Source organism: Rhododendron vialii, chromosome 7a, assembly GCF_030253575.1.
Source record: "Rhododendron vialii isolate Sample 1 chromosome 7a, ASM3025357v1".
Taxonomy (NCBI): Eukaryota; Viridiplantae; Streptophyta; class Magnoliopsida; order Ericales; family Ericaceae; genus Rhododendron; species Rhododendron vialii.
In genome coordinates this window covers 7,660,489-7,682,709 of record NC_080563.1, presented here as the reverse complement: position 1 = coordinate 7,682,709, position 22,221 = coordinate 7,660,489, and the positions used below count along the sequence as shown (strand labels likewise).

General features: G+C 37.8%; 2 protein-coding genes and 1 non-coding gene across 3 annotated transcripts; 2 read left to right on the top strand and 1 right to left on the bottom strand.

The window, feature by feature from the left end:
• Nucleotides 1-1,636: 1,636 nt before the first annotated feature.
• On the top strand, nucleotides 1,637-5,215 carry LOC131334732 (xanthoxin dehydrogenase). Its single transcript, XM_058369938.1, has 2 exons — nucleotides 1,637-1,858; nucleotides 3,971-5,215. The coding sequence occupies exons 1-2, from the start codon at nucleotides 1,815-1,817 to the stop codon at nucleotides 4,767-4,769; spliced, it is 843 nt and encodes a 280-aa protein (XP_058225921.1). The 5' UTR covers nucleotides 1,637-1,814; the 3' UTR covers nucleotides 4,770-5,215.
• A 2,006-nt stretch (nucleotides 5,216-7,221) lies between these two features.
• On the top strand, nucleotides 7,222-17,270 carry LOC131334731 (uncharacterized). Its single transcript, XM_058369937.1, has 8 exons — nucleotides 7,222-7,789; nucleotides 8,450-8,632; nucleotides 9,096-10,963; nucleotides 13,030-13,182; nucleotides 14,001-14,093; nucleotides 14,479-14,537; nucleotides 16,420-16,513; nucleotides 16,922-17,270. The coding sequence occupies exons 1-8, from the start codon at nucleotides 7,354-7,356 to the stop codon at nucleotides 17,135-17,137; spliced, it is 3,102 nt and encodes a 1,033-aa protein (XP_058225920.1). The 5' UTR covers nucleotides 7,222-7,353; the 3' UTR covers nucleotides 17,138-17,270.
• Nucleotides 16,195-16,302, bottom strand: LOC131334930 (small nucleolar RNA snoR100). The gene has a single exon (XR_009202332.1). It is a non-coding gene; the product is annotated as a small nucleolar RNA snoR100 (small nucleolar RNA).
• Nucleotides 17,271-22,221: the final 4,951 nt, after the last annotated feature.

Genomic DNA, 22,221 nt, shown 5'->3' with positions numbered 1-22,221 from the left:
CACCAACTGAACCTATGCAATTCTTCCACAGGGACCCGAATGAACCTATGCAATTCTTCCACAGGGACCCGAATTAACCATTAAAAACCCTTAACATTCGAGTTAAAAAAACTGAAATATCACTCACCAAAATCTAACGAATTCTAATCAGATTAATAAAGCTGAATGAATAAATTGTAATTTGCAAAAGACTGAGTTTGGCTTACTTAAGCCGTTTCGATTGTGTTTTGTCTCTTTTATTCAAAAAATTTCGTATTTCTTAATTTTGTTCAATTTTATAGATTATTGGTTTGTGTCAATGAGAGAAATCTAAAAATTCAAAATTAAGTTAATTTTTTTGAATAAAAACAAAAATAATCAAAAAAAATTTATTTGTGTTGGATTATTTTTGTCTTTATTCAAAAAAATTACTTTTGAACATAATTTTGTACTTTTCAATTTTTTCTCGTCGAGAAGAAACTATAATCCAAAAAAAGATTGATGTAAAACTAACAAGTGCGAAAAAATTCCAAATTAAGGCAAAAAAATAATTCAACTATCCAGCCAAAAAGAAAAGATTGACGTAAAGAAGGAACGTTTTTTGTTAATCTGTTGAGTTTTTTTTAATTAATATTGTTTTTGTTGAGTTTTTGAATTTGATGTGAGTTTCGTAATTTTCCAAAGATTTTTGATATTGCTCAAGAACGGAAATTAAATGCTGAAGAGTGGCTTAATATAGGCTGTTTGGTAGGAAATTGGGATGCCAAAAGACAATAGAAGGTGAAAGGAAAAAAAAAAAGAAAAAGAAAGAAAGAAAGGGAACACAAATAAAATTGAGCGGAGAGAAAATTAAGAGGTATTTTTGTCTCAACAAATATGTTTTACTTTTTATTTAATATTTCAACTACTTTCACTACTCTCTATAAAAATGGAGTTTAATTAATCTTAATTAATGATTATTATCATATGTCTTAGCCGGCACATATTAATAAAATCCATAAAAAAATTGGAAGTTTTCATTCTAGGGAAAAAGCAACCCATTAAAAAGAATCTTTTGCCCAAAGTTTGACGCAACTACTGACTACACGTGGCTTGTCCCGTCATTCCGCATCTCAACCACGTGCCTATGCAGCAATAATTCTAACACCAGGTCAATTCACAGACTCAGGGTCGTTCCAGTTTCTCCGAATAGAAACTTTTTTAGAAAAGAAAGTTAATTTTAAATTTAAAAATTATATATTTATGTAAATAATTTTTTTATTAATATAAATTTTATTTGATAGATTTTATTAAGATGGTACTAAAAAAATTAAAATTTTATTTATTTTATTATATTTAAGCTTAAAATTATTATTATTATTATTAAGAAAAGGGTTTAAAAAGAAACGGAGCGGGGCCTCATTTACTATTATGAGTGGGTACATGAACTAGTGTATACACTAGGTGTGTAGTGTGTGTAGATTCCACCATATTGTAAGTGTGAGTATGTGATTGTGTGTGTGAATGAGCGTGGGGTTGGCCCATACATACTAGGTGTGCAGTGTGTGTATACTCCACCCCTATTGTAAGTATAAGTATGTGATTGGGTGTGTGAATGAGTGTGGGGTGAGCCCATACACACTAGATGTGTAGCGTGTGCGGACTTCACCTCTATTGTGAGTGGGTGCATGTGATTGGATGTGTGAACGAGTGGGTGGTAGAATGACTACCTATAGAGTGGACTGCTAGCGACCGACAATGCGGGACTGCACACAAGAGTTCTCTTCTACAGAAGGAGCTTCTGATCAATAATGATCTAGAGAGAGAGAGAAGAAGAAGCAGCAGCAGCTCCAGCCATGGCAACCAAAAGCTCCAGCGACCCTTCTCGGCCCCACCAACGGTATATCCACCTCATAAAACTTTGTGGGTCGTCTTTTTTCTTTGTTGCACGGATGCACACACAGTGGTTTCGAAGTGGGTTTTTGCTGTATAGTTTCAGTTATGTGTATCTTGGCCCTTTCTTGGGGTTTAAGCTTGTGCTTGACTTTCCGCCGAAACAAAAAAAAATAAAAAATGAAAAAGAGTTTCGCTTGAATCACTTGGTTGATGGGTTTTTCAGATCAAAGTGATTGAATCCAATTGGGAGTGATTCATAGTCACTCTCCGTATCTTTGGTGTATAACTTTTGATGATTACTCTGGAAATATTCCTGGCCTGTGATTGTGGAATTGGGTGCCTACAAGCAAAATAATAAAGTATATAATAAATGGTTCCGAAAAAGTTAGAATAATTGGAGTTCGTACTTTCTTAAATAGACAGAAAACAAAAGGTGTTAATTCTTTTTGTTCAAGTTATTGGTATATTTTCATGAAAGACAGAAAGATGGATCTCATGTCAGAGTCCTTTCATTTGGGATTCCAGCCGAACGGCTGCGGGAAGTTCTCTCATGGACTTTTCCAACTGAGGTAGTGAGATAGTATCAGAGTACACTTCACCGTTCCAAGTCATTAAATGTGAATGAGGTTGTTCAATGACTACTCTATTCTTGTGTTTGACATGGTGAGTATATCTAGTTTTTGAGATATCGAATTTGGTTATCCTGAAGTCAAGCATTTTTCTAACCAATGGCCTACTTACGGAAATTTAGATGTCTTATTGCTGTTCTGATTAAGTTATTTCTATACAGTTGAGTTTATTATTCAAACATACATTGCACTTGCGTATTTCCACCCAGAGTTCGGTTATGACCTATTTCAGTGTTTCAATCTGAATGGAATTAGTTTGCTCAAGTGGTCAATTCAAAACCCATGTATCAAAGTTTTAACTAGTAGCTGTTCTAACCTAATAATTAATAGCTGTTCTAAAACACTTTGAATATCCTATAGATTATTGTACTAGTTGATGCATCACTTTGAGTACCTTTGATATTCAGATAGATAAAATGTAGGGCATGGATGCAGAACAAAGCAATAGTAGTTGAGACCAAAGACCAGCGGCATGGTTGGTTGACTTTTACAGACTGTAGTGAGCTATGAAATATACACATAACTTAATGTGGGCTGGTCTTTTGGATTAGTGTTTAGAACTGATATTCCAAGAAGCCTGGATCGCCTGGTTAACCATTTTCTATGCATCATTGAGGTCTAAATCAAATCCTTGAATTATCTTTTTTTTTTTCTTCCTGTTTTGTGTTTTCTTACCCTTTTGAAACTAAGTCTATATTCGATAGCCATGACAAATTTGGGCTGAAAGCCACTGTAGACACACTTTAACACCAAACTTTTCTTTCGCTTTGCTGCTCATGCTGGAATTTAAGGACCTAACAACCATACCCAGCCCAATACCAATTTTCCCCCTGCCCACCAAACGCAACACATGCACCATGCCTGTACATGTATGTTCATTTGGCAAGCACCCAGTTGTGATCTCCCGAAATCTCCTTCGAAAATGCCACATATTTAGAAGGTTAAGAACTTAAGATCTTGCTCATATAATGGTAAGATTTAGTCTTTTGAGAGATGCAGGACAAAATGAGGCTCTCATCCCCCATAAACCACATACATTGGGTGGCTGAAGACCTCTCAATCACACCAACCAAGAGTGTCACTTCCCCATTAATCCATGGACCACATAAGGGAATTGCAAGGAGGGTGGCTCTGATACCATTTTTACAATCCGACCCGGACCAATACAATTTTGTCTTTTTTCCTTCCCACATGCAACTTACAAGCCCATCCAAGTTTGTCCATGTGACTAATATGCAGTTGTGTTATCCCCAAGTTTCTTAGGAAAAGGCTTGTGTTATGGAGGTTCAAGATCCTACTTAGTTGGTGGTAAGATCTCTTCGCTCCATGAGAGGGACAACTTGAGGTTCCCATTCAGCAGACCTGCATGGGTCAAGACCTTGTACTTTTAGTGGTGATAGACCTTCAACGGTAGTATCGGAGTAAAACATGTGCATTAGATTAAACTGTATCAGCATTCATCTTGTTTATTTCCTTTTCTCTTTCAGATTATTAGGGAAAGTAGCATTAGTAACGGGTGGCGCAACTGGGATTGGAGAGAGCATTGTACGTCTCTTCCACGACAATGGTGCAAAAGTTTGTATTGTTGATATTCAAGACAATCTTGGCCAGCATCTCTGTGAAACCCTTGGGGGTGACCAAAGCACGTGCTTTTTCCACTGTGACGTTACGGTAGAGGATAATGTCCACCGTGCAGTTGACTTTGCAGTGGATAAATTTGGCACACTTGACATCATGGTTAACAACGCGGGCTTAGCAGGTCGCCCTTCTCCAGACATCCGCAATGTGGACCTATCAGAGTTTGAGAAAGTATTTAATGTGAATGTGAAGGGAGTCTTTCTTGGAATGAAACATGCAGCTCGTATAATGATCCCATTGATGAAAGGCTCAATAATTTCCCTTTGTAGTGTTTCAAGTGCCATTGGGGGCATGGGTCCACACGCATACACAGGTTCCAAGCATGCTGTTTCTGGACTGACTAAGAGTGTTGCAGCCGAGCTGGGAAAGTATGGGATACGGGTCAACTGCGTTTCTCCTTATGCAGTTGCAACAAGCATGGCTTTGGCTCACTTGCCAGAGGAGGAAAGAACTGACGATGCCATGGTCGGTTTCCGTGACTTTGTTGGGAGGAACGCGAACCTGCAAGGGGTGGAACTGACTACTGATGATGTGGCTAACGCTGTGCTTTTCTTAGCTAGTGAGGAATCAAGGTATATAAGCGGGACTAATTTGATGATTGATGGTGGTTTCACTTGCACAAATCACGCACTGCGTGTGTTCCGCTGAAAGTACAATATCCTTTTCATGGGTGGTTTTAGTGGGGCAGGTTGGCGTTAGTGTTATCATATGATGATTTATTTTGTTCTTGTTAGTCTGCAAAAGTTGCCGGTTGCAATGGGTGTGTTCAATGGATACAAACAAGCTTGAAATACATTGAATACATATCAGAATTCTTATATCGCTTGACAAAGCGGAGTGCCATATCCGTTGACCGAGAACACGCCATAAAATGATTCATGTCACTGGCCCCAATTGATTGGAATGTAGGACTTACTTTGGTTTTCGCAGTCTCTGTATTAGGTTTCATGTATCTTGTTTTCGTTACTCATAAAGACCAAATATGTCCAATTTTGCATCCTTGCAATAGGTATAGAAACAAGTTTCCAATTGATTGGATATGTACTAGAATGGCTGTATCTGTTAAAGCATGAATATTCATCTTCTTCTGGTGACCTTTGTGCCCAAACTTGGACTGAAACCAAATTTAACTCTTTGGTTTCCTATAATCTGTTGTTGACTTGTTTCCCTAAATAATATCCCCTACGCGTATCTAAGCACAGCCCTGCTAAAGCATCCACGGGATTTTGACTTCCAACTAGCAGTGAACCACTCCTTTACTGTACGCTCCTTACACTCCTTTTTTTGGCAAGGCAAATTCTACATCTATGCTTTTCGGGTTTGTGGGAGTTGAACTCCCGACTTCGTAGACGGAGGAGCTCCAAGGGAGCAAACTTAGCCACTGAGTTATGCCTCAACATCCATAAAAACCACGACTTTGAGTCTTTGACGATGAGGAACAGTGTAAATAGCCGATAGATTTACTCATGAAAATATCTGTATATTGATTCAACAAAGAGGTCTGTGAATCTGAACTGTTCATTTTCCTTTCATGGATGGATTTCATGTGTCCTACCATTTTCGTTCAAATACAAGTTGACATGAGGGGTGGGGCGAGGTGAAAAACTATATGTTACTTCTTTTTTTTTTTTTCCTGACAAAGTAATAAGAACTTCATTAGATTATTTGGGGAGGGGAATGAAGCCTGGACGAGAGCATCTCCAGCCTTCACCCATATTTTTTCTCAAATTTGAGTCAAATTTTGGGTAAAAACCCATTTTGGGTAGACACATCTCCAACTATCAAACCCAAATTTTACACATTTTCCTCTTTCTCTCTCTCTCTCTAACTAGCCGTTGGAGAAATCGGTCAAGGCAAAAGTTGTCTCAGATTTGGGCAAAAAAATGGGTAAAATCCAAAATGGGGAAGGGTTTGAGTCAAAGATTGGAGAAAGATTTTTGTGGTTTTTGCCCCATTTTTAAATTTGAGTCTTAAAATGGGTCAAGGCTGGAGATGCTCTCAAGTCCCTGCTAAAGCATTGCTATTTTGAATCATGGAGTATTTAGATAATCTCCAATCTTCATCAACTATTTCATCAACTTTGAATCAAATTAAAGATTCTAAAATTGATATCCAACCATTTTTATCGGAGGAAATGTTCATCAAAGTGGATGTACATGGGCAAAATGAAGATTGGACCAGTTCCCTCGGCTTAGCCCAACTGGTTGTATTATTTGGAGAAGCACCAAACATCATTGCAAATTATTCCAATGTACCCAAAAATAGAGAGAGTTTAATTTGTTTTTTTTATGAATTTTTGTTAGATTTACATCAAATATTTAGGATTAATCATTCTTCTCGACGGGGAGGTCTAAACTGTAAAAAATAAAAAAACCACCAAAAATAGAAAAAAATCTCACCACAGATTAAAAAAAAAATTAGTATTTACTTTTCCGATTCTTCTCGTTGAGACGAATCAATAGCCCAAAAAAATTTGACGCAAAATTAACAGATGCAAAAAAAATTCAAATAAAGACAAAATTTTCAAATTTAGGTTAAATTTAAATTAAAACCAAAAAAACGCAGCCTTAGTATCGTCCTTTCTGAGCTTTTTTCAGTTTCAGCCTATATTTTTATATTTTTCTGATATATCTTAGCGAGTTGAATGATTGATTTGGAAAATAAACTTTTGAAGTAGTAGTATTTTGTATGAGTTAAAATTCTTTCCACATGTGTTGGAAACTTTTGGTTTTCCACCACAGCCTGTTATGGGTCTCACCAAGTATTTTTTGTTATAATCTGAACTATTTATCTTGTAGAGTCCATATAATAGTATATGCACGCAAAAAATGAGATTAGTCGGACCTCAATAGGTATATTAAAAATTGAATTTCGGTTTAGAAAATGGTCATAAACAATTTAACTTCAAAATCTATGACCCTCCATTCTGTAAACCAAAATTTAAGTTTTATCTATCGATATCCAATTAAGCTAATATTTTACATGGGTATACTAGTGTACGTGCTCTACAAGATGAACAATTCAGATTGTAACAAAAAAATTCTTATAAGACCCATATGCAGTGGTGGAAGCCCCGTAGTTTTCACCTAGGCGGATAGAATTTACTCACATTTTGTATTCTTTGTTGCCAAACGCGGCGTTGGATTATTTTGCAAAATTCACTGGTCTCAAAGAGAGCAAGCACCCTCTCAGTCTCAACTATCTCTACCATCTCTCCTTCCCAATCCAAACCATGGCCTCTGTTTCACAATCCCCATGGTATTGCACTGCACGACCCACCAACTTTAATCTCTCTCCAACCAAATCAAAACCCAGAAGCCTCTCATACAAGACCCTCAAAGTCTCCTCATCTTCTTCTTCCAACTCAGAACCCTCAGCACCCAACTCATCAAATCCACCTGAAAACTCTTCTGAAGCAGAAGCCCGAATAAAGCTCGCTTTTTCCAAAGCCAAGGCGTATAAAGAATTGGTGAAATCGAACCCGACTCCAAAAATTGTTCAAAACCCAGTTTCTGAATATACTGATACAGGAAGTGGAAATGGTGGGTTGAGTGAGGAGGTGCCTCTTTCTGTTAGGATTTTGATGGAGAAAGCAAAGGAGTATGAGATAAAGCAAGATGTCTTTGTAGGTGGTGATGGTATAGGTGAAAAGAGTGAAGCTTTTTCAGGTACTTTTCTTTTGGGAAAATTGTGGATTTCCTCTACTCATGGTTTTTCGGACAGATGCAAATTTCAAATGAAGAGATTTGTTGTTCAGTTTCTGACAAAATGTATGAGGTTTAGCTATATTTGGCTTGTGAAGCTGCGTAGAGGATGGATTAGAGGTAGTAAGAGATGTATTCTTCTTGGAATCCTACAATCCTTAACATGGTGTGTAAGGACATGTGCGAATGTTAGGTCGCGCGTTGGACAAACAGAATAAAGTTTGAGTCCTAAATGGGTTTGACCATTTGAGTCCATTCAATGTATATTGGGCCCAAGTGATGTGGCGGAGACTCTGAATGGATTGGGCCTTGTGCATCCAATGGCGGATCAATGCCTCGTACAAACTCCCAACATGGTGAAATTCAACTACTTAAGTCAATAGTCATTACAAATCCATCATATCATTGCTTTCAAACTCAAATATTGAAATCCATACTGAACTATCAAGTCTAAATTTGTGTTGTTTTGATTCCTTTTTATAGAATTCTAATACTATATCCGTTCATGTGAAATCCCTATCCATGATCCTTGTTGGTGTTTCACATTTTAGCTGATTCTGGATTGGTTATGCTTTTTTTGATTTCCTGTACTCATTCTAATGGAGCTTGCAAACTGAAACCCAGTGCTGGAGAATCTGCCGCATTCAGGTACCAGAAAAGATGGATTCGTTTCAGAATTTACTCCGGTTAACAATCAAGAGGTAACACCTTCTCTAAAACTGGCAATGGAGAAAGCAAAAGAGTATAAGAAGAACAAAGGAGTTACGGGTAGTGGCAAACTTGTGGAAGATAGTCAAACAATTTCAGGTATTGTGTGAAAAATGTGAGTTTCTCGTTCATCTTTGTTCGAGATATTTGCTTTTGTATTTGATAGATAGACTTACTGTTGTTCAATGAGTCAACATAAAAATGTTGCATAACTCAGAAGTAGCATCAGGAGGACTTTATCAGTTGTATGGGAAGGAGTTTTTCAGCAATCTTTATGCAAATGCTATCTATTGCACCTTCTTGAGATTGGTTAGTTAAACAACTTGGGTCATTCAGTGCACGTTTAAATGGACAAGAGGGAAATGGAAAACCCATATGATATGCCTTTTGTTTAGTATTCTTGAATGATTGAATTCTTTGGGATAGACCCTCACCTTACTCGTTCTTTAACACAATGTTGAATTAGGTTTGATATTTGTGCAATATTATTATTTGGGAAGGTGATTGGGAATGACATTTTTATTAATTGTTGCATTACAATTTGTGTGTGCATTGGTTGTAGGATTGAAGGGAGGAGATGGGTCTGAGAAGATAGTTGCTAAAAAGGAAGATCCAAAAATTTCAAGCATTGATTTTATAGGGCTTGATTTTGCAGACAAGAAGAAGAGTAGAGGACTTCCAGCTGGGTTGAATCCAATCACTGATCCTTTTCAAGAAGGGGATTTTCCTGAGGTAGAGATACTTGTTGGGGATCCTAGCAAATTTGGAACAACTACAGTGTCCCAGCCAAAGTCAGCTGAGGACGGCAATCCAGTGGTTTATGAGCCGAAGCTTTCTACGTGGGGAGCTTCTCTAAAGACAACTGAGGAAGACGATCTTGATATTTATAAGCCAAACGTTTCTACATGGGGAGGTTCTCCTAGTTATAAGAACATTTCAAAAACAGAAGGGGATTTTCCTGAGGTAGAGATACTTGTTGGGGATCCTAGCAAATTTGGAACAGGTAGGGTGTCCCAGCCAAAGTCAGCTGAGGAAGACAATCATGTGGTTTACAAGCCAAAGGTTTCTACATGGGGAGCTTCTCCTAGTCCTAGAAACATTTCGGAAACAAAGGAAAATTTTCCTGAGGTGGAGATACTTGTTAGGGACCCCAGCAAATTTGGAGCAGTCAGGGGGTCCAATCCAAGGACACTTGAGGAAGACGATCCTGATGTTTACAAGCCAAAAGTTTCTACATGGGGAGGTTCTCCTAGTCATAGGAACATTTCAAAAACAAAAGAGGATTTTCCTGAGGTAGAGATACTTGTTGGGGATCCTAGCAAATTTGGAACTGGTAGGGTGTCCCAGCCAAAGTCAGCTGAGGAAGACAATCATGTGGTTTACAAGCCGAAGGTTTCTACATGGGGAGCTTCTCCTAGTCCTAGAAACATTTCGGAAACAGATGAAAATTTTCCTGAGGTGGAGATACTTGTTGGGGATCCTAGCAAATTTGGAGCAGTCAGGGGGTCCAATCCAAAGACAACTGAGGAAGACAATCCTGATGTTTACAAGCCAAAAGTTTCTACATGGGGAGGTTCTCCTAGTCATAGGAACATTTCAAAAACAAAAGGTGATTTTCCCGAGGTAGAGATACTTGTTGGGGATCCTAGCAAATTTGGAACACGTAGGGTGTCCCAGCCGAAGTCAGCTGAGGAAAACAATAATGTGGTTTACAAGCCGAAGGTTTCTACACGGGGAGCTTCTCCTAGTCCTAGAAACATTTCGGAAACGGAGGAAAATTTTCCTGAGGTGGAGATATTTGTTGGGGATCCTAGCAAATTTGGAGCAGTTAGGGGGTCCAATCCAAAGACAATTGAGGTAAACGATCTTGATGTTTACAAGCCAAAAGTTTCTACATGGGGAGGTTCTCCTAGTCATAGGAACATTTCAAAAACAAAAGGTGATTTTCCCGAGGTAGAGATACTTGTTGCGGATCCTAGCAAATTTGGATCAACAACGTTGTCTGAGTCAAAGTCAACCGAGGAAGACGATCCTGATGTTTACGAGCCAAAGTATTCGACATGGGGAGCTTCCCCTGGTACTAGAAACATTTCGAAAATAGAAGGGGATTTTCCTGATGTAGAGATACTTGTTGGGGATCCTAGCAAATGTGGAAAATCTAAGGTGTCCAAGCCAAAGACAACTGAGGAAGACGATTATGAGGTTTACAAGCCGGAGGTTCCGACATTGGGAGCTTCCCCTAGTCCTACAAACATTTTGAAAACAAAAGGGGACTTTCCTGAGGCAGAGATACTCGTTGGGAGCCGTACTAAATTTGGAACAGTGACGGTGTCCAAACCAAAAACAACTGAGGAAGACGATCCGGATATTTACATTCCAAAGGTTTCTTCATGGGGAGTCTTCCCTAGACCTAGAAACATTTCAAAAGCAGTACGTTTTCTTTTCCCTCAGATATCCTGTAATTTTATCAAAGTAAAAGCTAAATCTTAACCTTTTCATTTTGAGGTAGCTAATTTCATTGTTGGAAATGGGAGTGTTATTTATTATTCGTTTGAGTGATAAAATGCAGATTCGTACTTGATTGCTAATTTACTAGTGGCAAACAAATTTTGAGGAGCCAAGTTTGCAAGGTGCAACAATCATGAGAAAACTATTTTTTGAGTTAAAATACAGTCCAATAATTTTTTAACTGTCTTTTGTTCTAAAAATATCTAGCTATAAATTCCTCCTGCCTCCTTTTTCCTTTTTACTCATTCATATGTCTATATGTTATTCTTGCTTATAGATATGCTTTTATACTTGCTTATAGATATGCTTGTATATACACATAATCATGTAAATTGTAGACAATGCATTGATGTGAATTAGCATAGCTCTATCATGCTCATCTTTCTGGGTGTTATTAATTGTTGATTCTGCAATAGGGAACGCAAGTGCTTTTGAAGACCCTATAAGCAAGACCATCATATGGCTGGACTGATAACTTGTTACTTTTCCTAAGATTTTGCCTTGATTTACTAGAACTTTGGAGTTTGGTCTGTGAGGAGGACTTGGATAGCTTTGGGATGTTTTGGTTGTTTTTGATGTGGCATTGAGTCACTAGCGACAATGGAGAAGTATCGTCGTTGTCTTATAAACAATGATATGAAGGCCAGAGAATGAGTGTGTTTGTGCTTCTTGGAACCTGTCTCCTTCTGTCCAGATTTGAGGCCATCCCTAGCAAGGACATATGGTGATGCTAATTATTATAGGTGTAACCTTTTAGAGTCGACCTAATCATTTGAAGGAGCAGTTCCGAAAATGACCTGGTCATGTACAGATAAGAAGATGTTTGCTAATAATAATTTTTTTTTTGTAGTCAAAGAACATGAATTTGGAAGTGATTGTCGACTTAATTCTTTGGATTGCGGAAACGCAAAGTTTTTATAATGACTTTTATTATTCATCTCAAGGAAAAAATCAAGGCAAACGAGGTGCGAAATGACTTTGGAATCTCATTTACGAATTGTCTTGGTCCCCCCTTCTGCAACATGTCAGTAATTTCATGATGCAGGAATGCTGACATATATCTTACTATGACAGAATCTGCATTGGTAATTTACCAATTGTCCCAAATGTTAATATGTTAGGAAATGGTCCTAAAAGGTGTGTTACCCAACACCCTCCTCCATGTGCAATCCCACATTGCATGTGAAGATGCAAACTTCCATATATTGGATTAGTATAATGCAAACAGAAGAATGCAAGCGGGGAAAAATACCAAAGGCATACACTTGTACTCCAGACCTCTCAGAAACTGAAGCTTTAAGTCCATGTTAAGTCAGCTGTTGTCCCTGAAGCTGAAGTTTTTAGAAAATGGACCCAACAATGTTATCGATTTATCGAATAGAAGCATAAAATGATAGTGTAAGAAAAAGACAAGTGACAAGTATATATTGCTAAAAAAGATGCAGGTAGTCAATTTCTAACCTTAGAGAAGAGGTTGAGCTTCTTTTGAGACCCTCAACAATCTCCAACACCCTTCTTTCCCTCGCAAAGAAAAGAAAGCGAGGGAGAGAAAGAAGACATTCTTGAGCATGAGCTTCAAGTCTTCACCTCTATGGGAACCTTATAAGTTCCTCCACCTGATAAGCTATGGTTCTCTTGGCCTACAGCCTTAATGAATAGGCTTTAAGACAAAATCGACCAATTTTACAGTATGGTGGCCATTTATTTCTCATGGATAGTTCCCTCTGTAGTTTGAGGGTAACCCTATGACTAATGGATAGGATTCTTATTGTCTTCATTATTTTGGTAGGTGACCATTACATAACCTTCAGTTACTTGCTTATGATGGCCAAACACTTTCTTCGTAAAGCTTTCAAGGCATGAAGATGGAAAAGCCAATGTGCACACTTCTCTTTGTGCTGGATTTTGGTTCATATTTAGCATGCACCTGCCCTGTCAATTCTTACTCAAAAGCTATTTACACTCAACTTCTCATCATTTGTCCTTAGTATGGTGGTGGAAGAACTATTCGCCCAGGAGAGGTGCTGGAAACAGCAGAAGTTCAAGCTGCTAAAGATGCGCGTACAAGAGAACTAGTTGCTGCATACAGGAGAAAAAGGGATTCAAGCATTGATCCTAAGTTAAAATCAGAATGCGAGGAGGTATGATTCATACTGCATAAAAGTTGAAGAAGGCAGGAAGCCAATCATCCAAAGACTAAAACCTATAAAACAGGCTCACATGCCAAATTTTATATTAGGATTTTTACTGTTTTTGGGCCATGTAGGAACACCTGCACAGTTTTTACTGGTTATAAATAATGTAGTTATTTATGTTGTATTTTCGAATATTTTATGTGATTGTGTGAAGACAATTGTAGAATTAAGGATTTCAAGAGATGGTAATGGATTGCTATGACAAATAAAGTGATGAAGGGAGGCTAACCAATGTAAAGTTCAATGAGGATGCAAAAGTATTAGGATTGTCAATGATTGAGAGATGTAATTTTATTTTGAGAACTAATGTGATGGTGAAATCCACATTTCATGTGCAATGAACATTCGTTACTAAAGGTTGATGGATTTGAGTTAATTGTTAAAGAAGCCAAGAAGAAAGTTAATGATTGGATTTCTCGCTGACTTTAGAAGGATTTAACAAAAGGAGTCATTGCTTGCATTAGTTACTTATTACTGACGACTTAATTTTGAAAGAGTTGTATGAGTTACTGGGAAGTGAAAGAGTACTAGAAAAATAGAAGCAGAGGAAGCAGAGGAAGCTGTGTGGCAACACTATCCTACTTTTGTGTATAGAGTTCTATATAGGTTTGTTTTGGATCATGAATGCTAAATTCTCTTTTTGCTTTCAAAATTCTGGCAGCCACTTGACAACTCCGAGACTTCCTCATAAAAAAAGAAATTCCCTCTCAATTTTATGGACGCCTTTGTCACACAGTATTCATATGGACGTTGTTAAATGATAGGCTTTGAAGGATGGTGACTCGTTGATGGATATTGGAAAGCTCAAGGAAGCCTTACCATTTTACGAAGCAGTCATGGATAAGATAACGTTTCAGGTGACCTGCTTATGATACTATAGTTATCTGAGCTGCCTGCATTTCAGTACTCATTTGCCTTACTCTTTTACACAGAAATGACAGGATTATTCTCTTACATTTCCTTCTTTAAGAGAGAAATAGTGCGAGAATCCTGAAACTAAAAGAATGCAATTTGTGTCATATGTCTGGGTATGGGGCACGTATAAAATTTGACTTTATGCCAGTTAAGGTCCAATTTTTATTGAAGTTGTATAGTCTCGACTCTCGAGTGCCGGTGTGCAGCTGGTGACTGCTTGCCTTGTATTAGCTGAAGTTGTTATCCTCAACTGCAGAGGGCAGCTAGAGTTATATTCTGCTTCCTCTGGATTTTCTATATTTCATCTCACTTCTACGGTTTGCGCAGACTGAACTTCATGGGTTAGCTGCTTTGCACTGGGCTATTTGTCAGGATTCACTCACTAGGTATATATGTTTGAACATCCAGTTTACTTCCTCTTAACAATTCTTGTTGTATCCGTAAATCTTTGCTATAAATTTAGACAATGTCTGGTGTGTTTATGCAATAATAAAAATAAAAAAAATCTCTATTTCATAAATTCTGGCAGAGAAACTACGGCAAAATTTGTTTGGATCAATTTTCTGGAAACAAATTCAAACTTGACCTATTAATATATGTTCTTCAGAACGCAAATGCTGCTTCTTCTTGTCCATCGATGAGATGCAAATGACAGAAATGTATGCTAACACCCCCCCCTCCCCCTCTTATATTTCTTGTGTTAAAGGAAAGTGTCTCCTATGAAAGCACCGAGTATGTGCTAAAATTGCCAACTTCTTTAGAATACTATTCATATTAAAGTGTCGTGTTTTTACCTGCTTTAATGGCCACTGGGGCTATTTGTCTTCTTTCCACTTTTTTTATGCTTCCAGTTTGCTTCATTCCAGAACAATTTTAATGGAAAAACTGAAGAAGTCGTCATACGTTGCATCAGCTGCAATGTAGTCATCCATGTGTTGTTCATTGAAAGCAAGTATCATGGTATTCTTCGCTGAAATTTCAATGAAGAACACTTGGAATCATAGGGCCATAAGGCTCTGATTAACTATGCTGTCCAATGCTTTCGCTCCTCATAAGAAATGGCCTAAACTGTGTAGCATCTCTTTGATTTCTAAGACCTCATAGGAAGCAAAATTGGAACGTAGAAAACTTGAAACAATGATTGAACGTGAAGTGCTATTGGTTTCCAAGCTTTTTCGTCCTTTTCTGGGAATCTGGGTTCTTGGCAGTGGACTGCATTGCCGAAGAAACTCAAGTTAGAGTCTAAGCAAATATAGATACCTAAGTGTAAAACTCATATGTCCTTACCATACTTTCAGGAAACAAATCGTTAGATGTTTACTCTTGCACTGAAGGAAACCTTGATGGTGACAACATTGCATTCCATTTCTTGTGTCAAACTAAGTTTTCGCCGAATAATATTGTTTCTATTGTCGCTGATAAAAAAAATTGTGGTTTCATTGTCAAGCAATTGCTCTAGTTGACATGAAATGTGTAGAGTTCTTGGACTCCTTCAGTTTCCCTTTCAGAAAGTATCATTTTTCTTGGCATGCAAATTTTGAAATAGTTCTTGAGAAATGAACAAATGGCATTAGCAAGATAAAGCTCCTAATTGGCTAGCAAGTTTTCCAATTTGTGGGCATTCACAAAGAAATTTCTATACATTTCTCATGCTTTTGGTCTGGAAGAACAAATCTGCTCTTGTATTAGGCCGTACGCTGGCTGTCTTCAATCTACACAGATATTTAGGTTTGGATAATCAGCTCTCATATGGATGATTTATTGTATGGGGCTTAGATGACAGATACTTACAGAAGAATATAAATAATACACCAAGAATGAAAAATCAGACAAAACGATACATGTGGATGAAAAAATTAAGCACAACTTGGGGACTTAGTCTACAACAACAATAATAACAGAACCCATCTAGTCCCTGGTATGAGCGAGGGAGGATTGGAGACGGACCTAACTTCTGGCAACATATACACTAAGAGGCTGCTGTCAAAATACCACTGAAACAGTGGCCTCCCTATACCTCCAAAAACTGAGGAGCTAAAGGGACGTTTTGCTGCGGACCCATGCCCCCAAATGAAAGCCGAAAGGCATCAGAGAGGGCACGTCTAGAGACACTAATCAATTTCTGTGCACATTACCATGCTTCCTTCGGTCATAGTCCAGAGCATCGGAAAGCACAACAGTTGGGGACTTGGTCTCTTTTTATTTATTTATCAATGCTATTCACTTGCTATGCTGGACTATATATTCAACAGTGGAAATTTTTGGCAGGCACAAAGAGGCTAGGATCATGTATTTGAAGCTTAAGTCCCACTCTAATGTAAATGTGAAAAGGACGGCAAAGCATTTCTCATTTAGCTTCGAGGTACGTAATTGGGTAGCAATTTGCTTAAGTCTGCGTTGTTCTATGTCTGAAAGGTAATCGGCTGGATGGTGATTTTCGTTACCAGTTCATGACATTATGAATACTAAATAAATTCGATGAAGAAATGCTTACGGATACTTGAGCTTTGTAATAATGGTTGTATTCAATTGCCTAAGTGGGCAGCATTACATGTACTGCTACTTTGAAGAAAGTAAATATTTACGGTGTTACTTGCTGCTGATTACCACGTTTTGATGATAGTTTTCAAATTCTGAAGTTCAAGAACTCTTTTGACACGCCTTTTAGGGCCCTTATACATTCTGGTTTTGTATTATTATGTGTATCTCTTTCTTTCTGTATGGCCATCTTGGCAACACGTCCAGCTGAAAAATGGTTCGTTGACTGCAGGCCATGGCAATGATGAACGTTAAGAGCACAACTCTGGCTCCAATAAACCTGGGTTACCAAAATTATTTTGAAGCTTTTGCTGAAGATAAAGCCGACTACTCTCCAAAAGATGCTGAAGTTGAAGAAGGTGCACTGAACCAAGTCCTCCCCTACATGTTTTTTCTTGTTTCTCCTATCTTTATTGTCCTACTTATCGCTTTGCAAAAGAGGATATAATTCGAAAATCAAACACTGCAGTTGGAGAAATTGAAATTTTAGTTCCTTCAAAATGTATATTGGTCCTTACCCTTTTTTAACATGCCATTCTTTATTAAAGGGCAGATTGAATGCATAGTAGCTTCACTATGAATCTTTAGGCAGCTAAAAGACTTCTGCTTGTACTCACATATGTTATTACACCAAATAAGTCATGAAATCCTGTGGTCTGCCATAATTGTAGACTTGTAGTACACTTGATGAGGAACCGAGCGTGTTAGAGATGTCGACGGAGAAGCAAATATAGCCCCAACTAGGGCAGAAATGGTTTAAGCAATTAATATCATTGTCATGCAATGATATGGTTGAGCCTGATAACTGAGTAGGAAAATGGCGTATCCAAGAGATATGACCTAAATCTAATGGGATGTGGGCAGCTGAAGTGAGATGTGTTCATGGGGAGCAAAACCATGACAGTCAATTTGGAAAGAAATTTCGTTGGACAGCCTGAGAAAATTTTATGCTCTGTAGCAGAAAAGCTTGGGCATCTTTAGCCAAAACAAGACTTGTTCATTTGATGAGATGAGGATTGATATCGGCGTCAAGAAATGAAATGATACGGGTGACTAATACTTTGGTTGAGTGCCGGCTGTTGGAAAAAAATGGCAGGTGGCAGGCCTACTCCTGTGTAATGGACCTATATAGATGAATACCAGATTATGCATCCAAATATGGGTTGCTTGTTTGTCACATTGGATGTTTCTGGGCATCTACCTAACAAATGGGTTAATGTTCTGGTTCTGATGATGAAAAGGTCCAAATGCATCAGTATGTTTGTTTGTATGATAGGCAGAGTTTGTTGCATAACTTGATCTACGTTGTTGGGCTTATTTGTCAACAATTTTCTCTCGAGGACAAACAATGACTTAACATGGAGTCATCGCTTTTGTTTTTGAGAGATCTTGAGTTCCAGTTTCATATTCGCATTTTCTCTCCCCTTTGCATCCTGTTTTCTTATCTGCCTAGTTGTTTGTATCTGCACGTTCAAGACGGGGTTTCATGTGAAAGAGGTATAAAACAGCTTGACATAAATGGTTGGATCCATTTTCTAGTACTCCAAGTTATGGGTTTATTGGTAAAGGATAGTTTGATATATACTGTTGGGCTTATTTCTCGTAACATTTTTGCGTCAAGTGGTGATCTACCAGTGACTAGGAGTGACGCCTAGTGTTATGCAGTTCTACTTTTCTAATTGTGGCATGCTTTGAGTCACGACAATAGCCTCTCTGCATGAACAAATGGGAAATGTCGTTTACCTACTATCACCTACAGAGCTCACTGGAAGCGGGAGCCTTGTGCACTTGCAGTTTCTATGTGGATGCTAGTTTGATTTGAAGTCATTTGATGCCCCTCTAATTCTGCTAATTGGCAAAGGTTTTTTCCAGGATGTCAGTACCATGTTTTGGTTGTACAAGCTGCCCAACATTTTGAAGCTTGGTTTGGTACAACTAGTCCCTATAATTGGTATCTAGCAAAGGAGATAGGTACTTAATGATACACACTTATCTAAAACTCTGCTGTCCTTTTTCAAACTGACGTTCTTGCCCCCAAGTAGTTGCATTACATGATTTGCAACTGATTCATGACTGGTTTACCACCAACTTTGAATTTTTTTATTTTATTTTATAACTCAAGTGTCTGGGCGAGCTAACGCCTACCTCGATTAATCCTGAGACCCAATACCACTGTCCGCTTGCGGGGAGCTCAATTAAAGCCGAAGCAAAGCTATGTGCAGTGTGGACCAACCTCAAAGAAGTTGATACACTTGGCAGGTTTTGAACTTGCGAACTGAGGAGAGAACAAATCCCTAAGTCTCAGGCCTTGAACACCAGGCGAATCCTTTCAGGTTCACCAACTCTGATTTTTATTCAGTTGCCCATGCTCATCAAAAAATAGTTGCACACTCCCAATAAGCTTTCTTTAATCTCATATTTGTGCCCCCAGTCATAATCAGAAATTTGTTTTTAGTTCTAATTTACTATTTGACATTTTGGTTGAGTGTGAAATGTTGCCCAATATGTTTATTTTTAACATGCATACGACGTCACGACATATATGTTTAATTTACAGGGTTGACTATGAAACAATGCATACGCATCTCTGTTTTTTTCTTCTTCTTCTTCCCTTTTGGAGAAGAAAACCATCAAATGTGTTCTTGTTTTAGGCATAGTTGTTCTTCTGACTATACATACGGAAACTGGAAAGAGACGAAATCGATTTTTTTTTTTTTTTTTTGAAATCAATGCAAAATAGGGCAGTTTTTTGGAATGAGTTTAACCACTAGCTATTTTTCTTGAGGATTTAGTTTATATTTATTTGTTTTTTCTTTTTTACTGCAAATTTTCACACTATAGTCGACAATTGTGGAAAGAAGAAAATCAAAGGAAAAGAAAGCTGATTCCCAAAAGAATCCTTTTGCAAACTTTGAATTTAAGCAGCTGATTAGCAATAGATAATAATATAGAATCTAAAGATGCCATCTTGAAAAGGTAATCACTTACACTTTCCCTTTCTGCTAATAGGAAATTGTGGAACCCCTTAGCATTGTGTCCTAATTGTCCAATGATAAACCCTTGTCCAATGATAAGCCTTGGGATTCCCTCAAATGAGCAATTAACATTTCTTGATTATGTTTAGTTTATGTGGACGTGGAGATGACACAAAAAAGGCACTCATACCCAAATTTTTGCAAAATACATAAAATTTTCTTTGGGGTACTTTTTTTAAGATCAAACAAAAACCCAACAAGGCTAGGGCTTTGGACACTGATCTTTCATGTTATTTTTTGAGCCTTTGTAGTGGACAAATGTAAATTTTAGTTCTAATAGGTCTTTAGCCAATAAAGCCTATTTTTAACTGTGCTTTTTGACAAAATTTTGCCCTCTCTTGGAACTGAGTCCCTACGGTGAGCCAAAATGGCTCCAATTTGCAGGTCCTCTATCCCAAAACGACGCCGTTTTGGGGTGCTTGACAAGGGTGCTTGCCATGCCATGCTTTTAAAGTGGTCATAATGAAAAGGCATAATAATAAAAAATAAAATGATGTCATTTTGGGGTCATAATCAAAAAGCATAATAATAAAAAACAAACGACATCGTTTTGGAAGGATCTGATCTGCATCAAGTGAAAAGCACCAAACTCGCTGCCGCTACCGTTACCGGCGGAACTCCACCGTCGCTGCCTCTAAGAAGCCGTTGGACGCCGGATGCGAGGTGGATGGACAAAAATTAGATTTCCCCCAATCACACGATTTCCCTTCGATTTGTGTATTTGAAAAGCACTCCCCACTACATTAAAAGTCTTAAAAGTTTCATAAAAATTGGAGGACAGGGATTTGGCCCACCTGGGCCTGGCCGGTTTTCTTGAAGGGATTTGCACTGCAAGCAAAGGGGAGCGTCTGCGTGCTGAACCCTTACGCTCCTCATGGGCCCCACGGGCCGACCCGTTGCCGACCACTTCACTTTTCTAGCAAAGCTCTACCGCCCTTACCCGTTGCCTGGTCCTAAATGCATATTCCTATCCTAACCTTTAATATCTGCAAAAGTACCCCATTATCCCTTCAGAGAGTCTTCGCCCACCGCTCTACTTTCCACGGCTCCCCCATCTCTCCCAATCGTATTTTGAACGGTTCAGATTTTAAAAAAATCATTTCCATCCATGAAAGGGTTTTTTTAAAATCCGAACTATTGATTGCCGAGACAAAAGTTGAAATATTGTGGTCGTTCCTCTCTGTTTTTTCATTTTACTATTTCGCTTTTTATTTCCTTGATACATGACAATATGTTACCAGTTGGTATTTTAAGTTAGTATAATCATACTTATAAATCTATAATAATATTTTATACTGTTACTATTATTTTTTAGGGTGAACAAATAATCCGTTAAACCGTGAATCCAGTCTAAACCAATTCAAACCGAATTATTTTGTTTGGTTTTTAAGTAGTGTGGTTTGGTCTTGGTTTTAAAAAAATTCAAAACCGAGTTATATGGTTTGGTTTGTAGATTTATATTAACGGTTGTGGTTCCAAACCAATCCGGACCGTATATATACATTTATATATATTTTAGTTTAATACAGATACACCAATAAACATAGGCTATGCCATAGTGAATTAAACTTCCTAATTTAGTACTCTACCTCACCGCTACATTCCTTTAATGCGAATAGTAATTGCCCTAAATTTCTATTAATTCACGAGTTTTGGTGATTGTTGATTTTGATGAGTTTTGGTGATTTCAATAGAATTTTAAGTTTAAATATAAATTTTGGTTTTATTTATCTATGCCATTTTGAGTACTTTAAATAATGTAAAAAATTGATATTTTAATTTCAAGCAAACCATGGTTCAAAACCGAAACCGATCCGTATCTTAAAGTTCTGAATTGGTTAGGTTTTATGAATTTTATGGATTGGTTCGGTTCTCAAATTTCATAATCCGTAGATATTGATTTGGTTTTTAGTTTACTACAAAACCGAACCAATTTAGATCATGCTCACCCCTACCTATTATTTTTCATATGACCGGATGCCCGCATCTACTTGCACACATCTCGACAATTTAACTTTTTCAGAATCTTTTCCAATCCAATACGAAGTACAATAGCTCAAGTTTGTTCTACAATTTCGTCAAGGAATTCTCTTTTGGTACAACCAGACATGTTGAATTTGGTACTTCCGAGACTTTTCCGTTGAACAAGTAACAAGGAGTTGATCAAAAAAATAATAAAAAAACATTACTACCAAAGAGAAGAAAATTCCAACCCCACAAAAGCAAGAATGATTAGAAACAAAATCAATAATAGCGTCCTGATGAGGCACCTAAAACCCCTTTTACCACAGAAGTAAGCCCTATAATGCTAAACGTATTGCATTATAGCATAAAATTGCAGGTAAGAAAACCCACAGACACGTGAGGTGCACACGTGCATTTTAGGATAGCACAAAACAAGTGTAAATATTTAAGGCATGTTCATGTTCACATGGTTGGTAACATATCAGATGTACACACACATCAAATACACAAAAACCTGGCGGAATTATGAAAT